Source organism: Cygnus olor, chromosome 2 (assembly GCF_009769625.2).
Source record: "Cygnus olor isolate bCygOlo1 chromosome 2, bCygOlo1.pri.v2, whole genome shotgun sequence".
Taxonomy (NCBI): Eukaryota; Metazoa; Chordata; class Aves; order Anseriformes; family Anatidae; genus Cygnus; species Cygnus olor.
In genome coordinates, this window is record NC_049170.1 from 31,006,019 (window position 1) to 31,018,698 (window position 12,680).

The 12,680-nt window shown below is 38.1% G+C and overlaps 1 protein-coding gene across 3 annotated transcripts in view; it reads right to left on the bottom strand.

Annotated features, from left to right (window-relative positions):
* The window catches only part of AGMO (alkylglycerol monooxygenase), a 196,893-nt gene extending 185,514 nt beyond the window's left edge, over positions 1 to 11,379 (bottom strand). For all 3 annotated transcript variants that reach the window (XM_040548950.1, XM_040548951.1, XM_040548952.1), the window contains exons 1-2: positions 11,225 to 11,379; positions 5,542 to 5,672 (exon numbers count right to left, since the gene is read on the bottom strand). In XM_040548950.1, the coding sequence (XP_040404884.1) occupies positions 5,542 to 5,672; positions 11,225 to 11,353 (260 nt within the window). In that variant the 5' untranslated portion in view covers positions 11,354 to 11,379. The remainder of the gene's footprint in view (positions 1 to 5,541; positions 5,673 to 11,224) is intronic.
* Positions 11,380 to 12,680: the final 1,301 nt, after the last annotated feature.

Genomic DNA, 12,680 nt, shown 5'->3' on the forward strand with positions numbered 1-12,680 from the left:
GAAATATATAACTACAAAACACTATTTGAAGAGTGGGAGGAATGGGGTGGTGAGTAGATTCTGTCTCTTCATGCTTGTTACCTATTAAAATACTATTTTATGGAAACATCTAATGACAGGTAGTGTCTAAATTGCCATAACTAGCTGCTACAGGCATACTGGTGTCTGCAGTTTCAGCGGAGCCTAAGCCAGCCTAGCTGCTGGCAGCCAGTCTCATTTGCCTGCCTGTCTCTGCCTTAAGCAAAAACCTTATTGCTCCTACACTGAACTGAAATAGCACCTTACTGAACTGAAATAGCACCGTACTGAACTGAACCTTAGCACAGGATCAGATGAACACCTGAACCAGCACAAGATAAAGGAATGACTATGTAAATGAGCATAGGAAGGACAGAAGTGCAGTAGCTAGAAGTTCAGTTGGTGTAGGGGCACAGCAGCCTTACTTGCAATTTAACCAGGTTAAGTGATTACCTTTCCAGTTTGGCCCCATCTGCTCATCACTGCCCAAAATCTGGTGGTTACCAGCCATCAGACCTGCCAGCATAATTGCATGCATAGCTGCTCCCTGACCCGGCTCTGTCAAAATGAATGCAGCTGAGCTTAAACACCTCTTTTATAGTTCTTGGGGGGCTTTTGTTTCTGCTTTTAGCTGGATCACTTTGTCAGGACCAGGTTAGGGAGCAATTAAATGTGCAGTTATGTTGGCAGATCTGAGGGGGCAGCTGGATCAGAAGCAACACATCTGACCATGCTCTAAGTAAACATCTGTCCAAAGCTTTAGTCAAGCAGATGTGGAGAGAAAAATTTAGCTAATAAGTCTTGAAGTGAAAATATAATTTACAAGACACTGCATGTATCAAATTTTCTTCTAAGAGATGCAGTCACTAATTTATGAGCTTATAATTTTCTGCATTCATAAGTGTACTGAAGTACTAGTAGGTACATCAGGAAGCCAGGACATACTTTAAATGGATGCATCCATGAAGGTGAGTATTTTGTTTTGTCAAGGACAACGCTAGTTCCATGGGGTTGTGAACACCTTGCACCAACTTGAAACAAATGCATTTTAATCAGTTCTGCACACTGCTACTATTAAGGACTGAAAGCTTCTGTTTTCAGACTGCGATTTTGCATACATTTTATGTGGATAACTCAGTAATACTACAAAAAAAAAAAAAAAAAAACTGAGTATTTGTTATCCTGCACCCCTGACTGCTTTTTTTCCATGCTCATTTTTTGTTTTGCTACAAGATTGTGAACCATGGTAAGAGCTGATCCAGGTTAGTATGATGGGGGTAGGGAGGAGGGTGTGGTGGTGCTGGATGTGTTTCCTGGGCCACTTCACTACAGGGTAACACAAATGCTGATGCCAGCAAAAGGGGAGAGAAAGATCAGAGGCAAGAATATGCAAATAGAAGTACAAATCAGGCACGGGTCCTTCATTTGGCCGCAGTGTTTGCCTAATATGCACGTGAAACTGCTTCTTCAGTATTTCTTCTGCAGAAAAATTATTTAAAATCCAGATCACATACAAAATTGAACCGTACTGGTTTACAGGAGAAACAAACTCTATACTCCTTTGATTCTGTTATTGCTGATGAGCAATTTTGAGGTGCATAATAGCATGAACTATCGAAAAAACATTTTCTCATTCCCTTCTGATGCTCAGCACCACTTTGGAGAACTTCAGCCTCCCATGTTTCACAAAGCCAAACATTTAATATATAAAAATTTTAATGTTCACTTTAGAAATGGGAAAGTTCATTGCAGATTTGTTGACAAAACTGTTAGACATATATATATATATATATATATACACTTTATAAACTCACACACAGTGTGACTGTGTTGCAGAGCTGAACACTAAAAACTGGCAATTGAGCATGACCATAAAAAATGGAGACTTTCCCAACTAGTTTGAAAATGTACCTACCTCAGTTATCCCCCAAACACTTTTTGATTTGATTTATGTTCTGCTGCTTTAAAAGAAGAAATGGGCCAATATGAAATAATGCACATACTTGTATAGTGGATATTTATACCCAAAATAAACTTTCTCTTGGGAGAATATTTTTAAAGCAGCATTTCAAGTCTCCTGGCAATGGTTTGTTAGAGAAGTTTGTTATTTATTTAGAATAAAAGTTCTCAGAAATTTTTAACCACCAACATTTAAGATGCAGGGAGTAAGGTTAGTAATTCAAATGTGTCCCTTTCCCCCGAACTACTTTTCATTGCATATAACATTTAGCATTCATACATGCAGAGGAATGTACAGTATGTGTTAAGGCAAAGAAAATTATATTTTAGAAATGTATGTGCTGTTTTACAAGAGGTAATATGTATACACAAAGCAATTCTACTTTCTATATGCTGTTGAGTCTAATAAGCCTAAAAACAAACCACATTGCCTTTTCTGATTAGACTTTTCCTCTTGCACCTACATTTTTAATATTTGGCATAGGAATATCAACAATTTACGATTTGCATTTTCTCCAACAATGAAGTAAGAAACACTGAATAAATATTGTTTTCCCTCAAGAGATGCAGCACTTGTTATACAGACTGTGAAATGGAAAAACATACTCGGAGGCTGAATAATTTTTCCATACAATGTAAAGACCTCATTGCAATGATGCATCTGAAGCTTCATTCTAACTAATAGACTGAAGCCCGCCATTTTAGATTCAACCACAGATTTTTTAAGGAAGTGGCAAACCATTGCTGCTAGTTGAGAAAATGAAAATTAGTCCCTGGGAGAGGATACAATCAATGGTGTGTTAATCTAACCTTCAGCTGTTAATGATTTGCACTACTATTTCCCCTGATGCTGTGGGTTCTGCTGAAATATTGTTTTAGCAGTTTCTGTCAGCTTTCCCTACCCTTTTTTCTGCCTGAAAGGGAAAGACTGAAGTGAAAATCTTAGCAATGGATTGTGTGTGCACTTTTTTTTTTCCCTTTTTTTTTCTGACCCATTTCTTTCACACCATGGAAGCAGAAGACAGAAGGGTAAACTGTTTCTTTCTTTCACATTCAGTGAGAAATTTCAAAGCTTTGTAAAAGATTTTTTTTTTTTTTTTTTTTTTTTTTTTTTTTTTTATAGAACTGCTGAGAAGGGTCTTGTGTTTCCAGCCAGGAGAGCAATACAAGTGACCTGGAAGAGACTTCTTATGCTGGTGTATCAATGAATAAGTGTACTGATGCTGCCGATTTGCCTGATCCTACACAGTTTATGTCCTTAAGGATCATTTAGTTCACTCATTCAAGGTAACTTTACAAAATAATTCTTATCCAAAAGAAAACTGCCTAGCCTACAAGCCAAATTCTGCAGCAGAGTACTGAGTGCCAAAATAATAAAAGTACTCAGCACCTTGCTAAGCTGCATTCCACACATGCAACATTAGTTTTCTTAACAAGCATTTGTTCCAGGAATGAGTGCCTCTGAAGCATTTTAGTATTCTTAAAATACAGCCAAAAGACCTCACAAAACCATTCAGACTTCCATCACACAAACCTCAGTCCCCCTAACTTCATTAGTCCTGAATATTTCAGATAAGAAAAATAAGCATTCAGCATGGTAAATCTGAAGTATATGACTGTCTAGAAAAAATGTGTAATTTGAAGAAATTATATTTGAATGATTTCAGTTTTAGCTGCATGAAAACTAGAGTAAACTTTCTTTAGTGGTGTGTTTCAGTGCATACAAGTCTAATACTTTATATAGTTTATTATGGCTTAAAGTATAACACAAAATTGAATGTTTCTCCTTCAAGATCATGTTCACAGATCTTATTAAACGTGTACAAAATAGTTTGAGTATAGATTGCTCACTAGTTGCAAAAAGTAGCTTCATGCAACTCTCCATTTAGATATTACTTTGAATATTTCTCATGCTGAAAGTTCTTGTCTCTTATTTCAAGATATATAAGGAGTTTGGGAGAGTGTCTCTAAGTGATATTATTTATCTACCAAACTCCCTAAATGACTTCATTCATGACAGTTACTAGTGAAAACTAAGATGATCGATCACAAGTTGTCTTTGTACCTAAATTAAAGGTATATAGATCTTATCAAAACTTTTCCTTTATTACAAAGGTTTTTTTAAATGTACAAATTCAAACATCAATAGACTACAAATTGGGTGATTTACATATTTCAAAATTTAAGTGTGAAGAAAATAGACGCTACTTGACAGTATGGATAATTTTTTGTTTCTGTGCTCTTTTAATGTATTTTAGCAATACCTTGGTTTGTAAAATTTGCAATGACAAAAACTAGGGATCTGTAAGTATCAAAGACATCATTGCACTGATTCAAAATATTCAGGATGATCAAATGCATTACCCGTATGTTTCTGTGTGGCCAAATATAAGAACATATTGCCTATGAATGAGGAATGCAAGCCACAATCTAAAAAATATATATATATTTGGGGATGAAAGATGGCTCAGAGGACTAACATGGACCTGTGATATATAAAGGGAGGAACAACAAGTAGAAATAGAGAACAAATGACTTCATTATTTGGCACTGATGTAGCAATTTCTGAAATATGGAGTGCACTTGAGACATCAACATTAAGAAGGCTGAAAAACTGTAGAGGATTCAGAAAAGAACTGTGGGAATAATTGAAAGACTTCAAAATATACTGTATAGTCAAATTCAAATAATTGAAACTTTTCTTCATGTAATGAATAGATTATATGCAACAATGGTAATCTGTAAATTCATACATGGAGAATAGAAACTGAATCCCTTTCTAACAGAAAAGATGTAATAAAATCTATCATCTGGAAGCTCATATTATGAAAAGGCAGATCCAAGACACAATACTCAGAAGCATTTAGAGCTTCTGAAAAGCACTTAGATCATTTTATATAAAGAATTTTCTGGATTCCCTACTATTAAATATTTATTAGTCCATAATGTATATTTCTTTAAAACACAACTCCATTCACCATGAAGTAATTCACGTTAATCTTATGACCTCTGTGCAGGAGAGAAAAAACAGATGATCACGTTTGCAACATTTCTATCAAGCATTAAAACCTCTGAGAATTCCACTGAACTCAAACAAGATTATGACTGAATTCAAAGAGCTTTGAATCACGTGTTTATTCACATTTCTATTTGGTTATATGCATGCAATTTTACTTTAAAGGCTAATGAATATAAAGGACTTCTTTTTCTCTCCTTTCTGCAGGTTAATAAAAAACCTCAGATTTTAACATAATCTAACCTAAGACACAGCTAACTGTAGTCCCAGAAACAGCTAAAGGTGACAGCCAAGATCAAATATGGATGAATATAATTGGAACAGGAAAATATCCTGCAAGTATCATATTTAGTCTTACAGATTAGAAAGACATTCATGCTCTTTATGCAACTTCATTTTAGCAAAGTAAAATCTAGATGCTTTATTTAATCACTTTGGGTTAGCAATAACAATTTCAATATTTTAACAATTTCAATACATAAAATTCTCTCTTCTTCCTTCTCAGTGATTAACAAACAACCTTAAGCTAATATAACACATAGACTTACTCTGGCAGTCGAGACAGGATACCTAAAGAAAGAGAACTTATGCCATCATTGATTCGACCTGACAGCTTACGCTTCTGAACCCAGCTGACAGCAAACTCCAACACAATAAAAGCAATGAAGAATGGAATACTCTGAAAAAGAAATGGGAGAAAAGCAGTCACAACACAAGTAGGATTAGATCGGCCTTTTCAGTTTCCTTTAGGAAGAAATTCTTTACTGTGAGGCTGGTGAGGCACTGAAACAGTTTGCCCAGAGGTGTGGATTCCCCATCCCTGAAAGTGTTCAAGTCCAGGTTGGATGGGGCTTTGGGAAACCTGATTTAGTGATCTAGTGGAATGTGTCCCTGACCCTGGCAGGGAGATTGGACCTAGATAATCTTTAAGGTCCATCCAAACATATGATTCAAAGAGCAGCTTATGCATCCAGATACTTCTCAGGTTGACTTGCATCTTTCTAGCTACTATTGCACCCTGATAAATAAAGTAAAGCTCCTCATGGACCCTATAAACAAGAACAACCAAGGCTGCCAAGGAATAGATACCACCAGAATAAATCCAATGCACTAACTTCATCCCATATTACTTTCTATCGTCTGCACATAAATTATTAAATGGCATCAAAACAAAACACAAAAGCCTTTCCAAACTCATTTCTTATATTCAAATAAATGAGTGAAAGCATCAACATTTGCGGACTCCTCTAACCCCAAGGTAAAATAGAATCTGCTTTCAATTTGATATGTAAGCAGTATTTGAAAGTGTTCAGCCACTGAATTTGGCATCCAACAATATTATCTGAAAGATACATTAGAGTTACTTTCTGCTTAACATATCTGTTGCCATGCTTTTTGCTGCTGATAGCAACAGCTCTTCCATATGCATTTTAAGTAGAGAACCCATGAATTATGTTAAATAACTATGAAACAAAGTCCAATGTGGGCCATAACACCTGTATTCTTTCCAGATCAAGTAGCAATGGTGCTCCCTTTTTTTTCTTTCGGGTTGTACTAGCTGTCAAATCATTTACTGCCTTTCTGAAGAAAACTATAATGCTGTGCAAGACAAACATTTTTCACTCACAACGCTGCTCCAGTCTAGGATTCAGCTCACACTGTATATCCTGAGTCCCAGATCAATGGACAAGTTGAAAATGCCCAAGAACAGCACCCATTAGAGAATGATATGGATGTGACCAGTGGGGTAGGACTGGCAAAAATTATTGTGAAAACACCATGTTTCATCAGACTGATTGCTACAGCTGTTCTCAAATTTTCATCAGCATCAGCAGGGGGGAAGGGAGGAAGGTGGGGAGGGTAAGATTGAACAGTAGTAGTTGGCAGAGCATTTATTTAATTATTTATTGATTGATGTTGGAGTCCTAATAGCCCCTGCAGTTCATGGGAGGAAAAACTGATGAGGCAGTGACAGCACATCAGACACCAAGACCACCACCAGAAGGCCTGCAGCAAGGAATATAGGAAGTAGCTATTTTATTTGCATCAGATCTTTGTGTACTTGAATGTTCCTTAAACCACCTCCCTTGCTCTGCAAAAAAAGTTTAGGTGACCTTGGAGAAGTTCAGACAACTCATTTTTGCTGGTACTAAGGCATAAAATTCACAATGCGTTTTTTAAGGGATAGAGAAGTGCAAGACCTCTGAGACTTTATCCACTCACCAATATGGGAGACATCACACTGCTAGACTGGTCCCTGTCCCCCTTAGTCTTTTTTCACTGTCCCATTCAAGTCACTGCAAACATATAGATCCACTTACTGAAACCTTCCACACTGCACTGTATGAGAGAGGTTGCTTCTGCCTATACGTTTTTTAATGGAAGAACCATGTTGCTTCTGCAAATGCCATTGCATTTTGGAGGGTGCTCATTTCTGTTGCCAAGTGAGATGTGATCCGGGAATTTCTACCAAGCTGGGACACCAAAGAGACTAAGATGGATATAGACCAGATTGCTCAGTCGAAGAAGAATGGGATGATTCAAACCATGCAAGCAGAGAGAGATTTATAGCGTCTAGGAAATGTGAAAGTTCATAAACTGCAGCAGCTCAGGGTTAGGTTACAATAACAGATGAACAGAGATTAATATCAACATGGCACTTTTTAATTTAGATGCCTAGCTTGCACTTTAACAGTGCTTTAAGTATTTAAAGGCCTGTTTGGGATACACACTAGCTGATGATAGAAAACATTTTGAAAACAAAGCTTATGGATAAATCCTAAACAGCAAAACCAGCGTGGTAAATCTTTGTACATTTGAAATCAATAAAAAAATACACTCTATTAGAGGTCATTGAAGCATCCTAGAAAAAATATAAATGTTCCTTGTTTTGCTTTAACTGCTTAATTTATAAGATATTTTTTTTCTAGTTGATATAATTAAAAAAGATTCCTAAATTACTAAACAAGCCAGATGACCATGCCTGTACATCCATAAGAGATAAAAATGGTCTTACTGAGAACCACTAAGAAAGATTTTACCACAAAATTAGGAGCCAGCTCTAGCACAGACTATAGACAATTTCAAAGTCATGCAATAGCAGAAGCTGCACTGGAAATTGAAAGGGCTCAGGGCAGAATAACTGGGATCTTTTATTCAAGAAATGAAAATAACGTACAGGAAATATACAATTCCTGTATACTGCATGGCAATTCACTTTACCTAGCAACTTCTGAAATAGTTAAAATACTTGGCTTTGTACTAATACAACTTCTTTCCCATCGACTTCATTAAATATTTTCTTCCCTCTGTGAAGTTGTGAGACAGCCAAATATTTGACAACACTTTTTGACTGACAAATAGGGAGTGTCATAGCAAGGAGGATAAAGAAACATTCAAACAGTCTTAACCTCCTGCCCATCAAGGAGTTTGAGAAAGGAAGGTTTTATGACATACCTCTTGGTACCTAAGATATTACTACCTCTCTTCCACACACCCACATTATGCTGTGTCCAAAGTAGATCAAAGAAATCAACTATATCAAAACTAGTATATGTTATTTCTGTGAGCATAATACCTAACAGTTATTGTCATAGATCAGGATACTATCAAGTTAGATGCCATAAAAACAGAAGGAAAAGGCACTCCTTGTCCCTAACAGCTTATCATCTTGGGATGAAGTGTAAGACAGCAGAAGGATAACAGAAATAATACAGGAAAAATGGAGGCAGTCAGTAAGGCAGACAAGTTTCAAGTAGCCTAATCATTAGGTTTTTGGTTGGTTAGTTGGTTGTTAGTCTTTTTTTTTTTTGGGGGGGGGAGGGGACGAGAGTGTGGGGTAGTAGTTAAAATGACAATTAAGATGTTTAAGGAACATGAGGGGGATAGGTAGCTCCTACATATCCAGGAAAAGTTTTCAAGTATTGTCCCTGCAAACAAAGTGGCACAAAATTAAGCAACAGCCACTGTTGACCTCATGGGTCAGAGATGGAAGATGGCCCCTTTCCATATCTTCTGATCTACAAATGTTTTACTCTGTTACCAGCTGCTTCCTTTTCACCCATCACCAGAAATGCCTAATGGGGATTTGCACTAGTTTTTGTGGTTTATGTGAATAACTGATCTGTAACTTGAAAGTCTTACTCTGAATGCTGAATAAGAGGGTTTCCCTTACAAGTAACCAATTCTTACACAGTGCAAAGGACCATTTTAAATCAATTTCTACTTCATACAGTTGCAAAAAATAATACTAAGTTGAAAGTCAGCATAAATTCATGATTTTATTACAAGCCTTGAAACAGTTTGTTTTCTTAAAGTCCCAGGTCCTCATAACATAAGATTCTCAACTTTCACATAGAATTAAATAAGCAGGTTCTGTGCCTCATTATTTAGAAGCAAAGCCTAAAAACGTGGACTGAGTGTAAATGTGAACTTAATCTTTAGGCTCTAAAAAGCAGAGAGTAAACAGAAAAGAAAAACAGTAAGTATTAAATTTAATGCTTCCATTTTGGGGCTTTCAGAGGAAGGAACAATGCACTCTCTTCCTGGGACTGACTACAATCAGTAGACTAAAAGTCTACTTTAGTCTACTAGTCTACTAAAGTAGACTAAAGTAGACTAAAGTCTTTTCTGCACATAAATGATAATTCCAGAAGGTAACAAGAAGCAAAGTGAAATTATGTTCATGAAAACTGTACACACACAAAAAAAAAAAAAAAAACAAAGAGAAGGACTCCCTCTGCCCATCTGCAGAACATCAGAGAACTACAGTCAGAGAATACACTGCACAAATTAGACTAAGCTATGAGCCTAAACTAATAGTTTAAGCTATCAGACAGCAATTATAGCAAAGTATAACTATACTGAAAAACCTTTTTAGTGTAACTTTTGCTAGGTACATATTCCCTTACAAACTTATCACAAGGGAGTTGTACAACAGCAGAAGCCTGCAGACACTTCTATAATGCAAAGAAGTACCAGGAATCCTTCTGCAGACTTTCATAGCTGTCTGCCCTATATCAACAGTCACAGGTTAGGCCAAGGTCTGAGCTGAATATTGCCCAGGTCTGCACGGGAGAAGGAAGTTCAGGGATGTTAAGGAACAGCGCTGGCAAGAAAATGAACGCTACTCAGCTGAAAATGTGGGAACAGTAAAAGGGATTGAGATAAGCACTAGACAGAGCTGGAGGAAGCAATCAGTTGACTAGGCAAAACTGTCAAGCTCTAGACAGACTTGCCTGACCATTGTGCTGTAGCTTTGTTGCAAAATGCCTCTGAGAGCAGTCCATCGACCAGACTTTGTATACACAGGTTGGATTTGCAGCAGCTGTCTGCTTACCCTATCCAAAAGGGCAATGTTTGCTGATAACCGCCATCAGTAATGGGTTGCTGAACACTGACATTCCCAGAAAGCTGCTGACACTGCTGTACCACTCTGCACAATCCATGACACCCCCATTACAGCCCAATAGCAGCTACTGCACAGCAGTTTGAAATATGTGCCAAGATATGTGCAATAGGTAGGACAGAAGGGAGCAAAGGTATCTCCTGGAAAGCAGACAAGCCAGTAGGGCAGGAGGGGAGGGAGGGATACGCTGATGCCAAGGGAGTTCTCACGCCTGACCTCTGTACTCCTGCCTTGAAACTTTAGGAGTCTGCACTGTCCCAACACAAATATTTGTTCTCATTCTCTTAAACAATCTTTGTGTATTTTTTTTCTTTTAAATAGTGATTCTAAATATATGTGTATATATATATATAATTTTTTTTTGCTTGCTTGCTTGTTTGCTTGCTTGAAGATCTGCAAGGTAGAAGCCTAGCCTGAATAGCCCAACACAGTATCATGCTTTCTGGTTTACTCAGTTCAGTTTGCTGTCATTATATCACTCAGCTCTGCCAATGTGAACAATGTTAGCACCAACCTTCAGATGTGGGGTGCTCCTCTGAAAACTGGTGTTGGGAGAAAGCATCCAAGCCTTCACTTAAAATACATTAATAGAATACTTGGCTACACAGCCAGCAAGCCATTAATAGAATACTTGGCTACACAGCCAGCAAGCCCAGGGGTGAAAGCAGACAGAGAAAGACAACGTACTTAATGTTATTTTAGGTGCTCTCCTGCAGTCATCGCTTCCCCAAGCCTTTGAAGAGAGGCAGGCAGTGGCTGCGCGCAGGGTGGGCGGAGGGGAGGGATGGATGCTGCGGGGGGAGAGGAGAGGAAGGGGCTCTCACCTTCTCCACGTAGTCGGGCACCTCCTCCAGCGTGCGGAAGGAGCTCTCTCCGGGCGGCAGCACGTAGAAAAGAGCGCGGAGCTGCTGTCCCGGCGTGGTGGCCCGGGGGCCGCCCGCTGCGCTGCCCATGGCCCCGCTGCTCTGCGCCGCGCTGCGCCCGCCCCGGCCGCCCGCTGGGCTCTGCGCGGCCTCCGCAGGTGCGCTGGGAGCGGCGCCTGCAGCGCGAAGCCACCGCGGCCGCGCCTGCTCTGGCCCCCAGCCCTCCTTTCGCTTCTCCTTGGCGCTGGGGGTCTCGCAGCCTGCTTTCGGGAAAAGCCTCTTGTTTCTCCTTCAACCGTGCTGCTATGCAGATCTTTAAATTATCGCTATTATTTTTCATTGTCATCATTTTTTCAGTGGATGGCCAACTTCTCGCACACTGATCTGCATTTTCCTTCTCACCCTCCAAAATCCCTAAACAGCAGAGCTCAAGATACCCCTTTTCAACTTTTCCACCAAAAAATATTGTTCAGTTTTTGAGCCCTGCATAAATGCAGTTTATTTATTTATTTATTTATTTTAAATCAATATGTTAATATTTTTGAGAAACAAGGCAAGGTGTGCTCATCAGCTCCTTTGTTCAGCTGCATGGGGCAGCCAAGCACTCATCCTGTTCAATGTTTTTATTTTTTAGCTTTAAGAAGTGTTTATTGTAGCTCAATTTTATATAGCTCAGATTAATATAACTATGTTGAAGGCAGACTCTATCAGGATTTCTTTTAGAAACGAGTAAAAAACAGGGAAATATAAAGAAACAGTGAAAACAAATGTGTGCTAGTGTCCTGTAGAAAATGACTTATAGAAACAGGAATAAGAGGCTTTGTACATTCAGTCCGTCAATCCAAAACTCGGGAGAATGCATTTCCCTGTCAAATGTTTGTCAATCACCCTTGATATTATTGGCATTAGTACAAATAATAAGCTTTGTGATAAAATAGATTGGCCAGAAATAAAATAACACGATGTCCCAATGACCTCTTCCTCTCAAATGTTCAGTTCCACTTAAAGCCTTTGCAGAAGAAATGGACTGTAAATCCTGCTGTAAAAGATTTTGCCACATTTAAAATCCTTCTAGTTATTAAACTAAGAAAAACTGTCTACCTTGAAACAACCCCTATTTTTGGAAAGGAACTATGACAGGTAATGTGAGCTGAAATTTTTTATTAAGGAGAAGAAACATATGTAGAAATTGGCATTAAAATAATTAAAGTAAAGCACATTTGCTGTTTGTAATCATGTTGCAATTTGAACAACAGTTGAGGTTTAGATTTAAACAATATTCTGCAGTTTGAACAACGTAACAATACAATAGTATGCAAATGTCAAATTTACTGGAAATATTTTATGTTAAGCTGAACAGAGCATGACTATTTGAAAATGAAATATAAACTAGATTTTGGCATTCTCTTAATGTGCA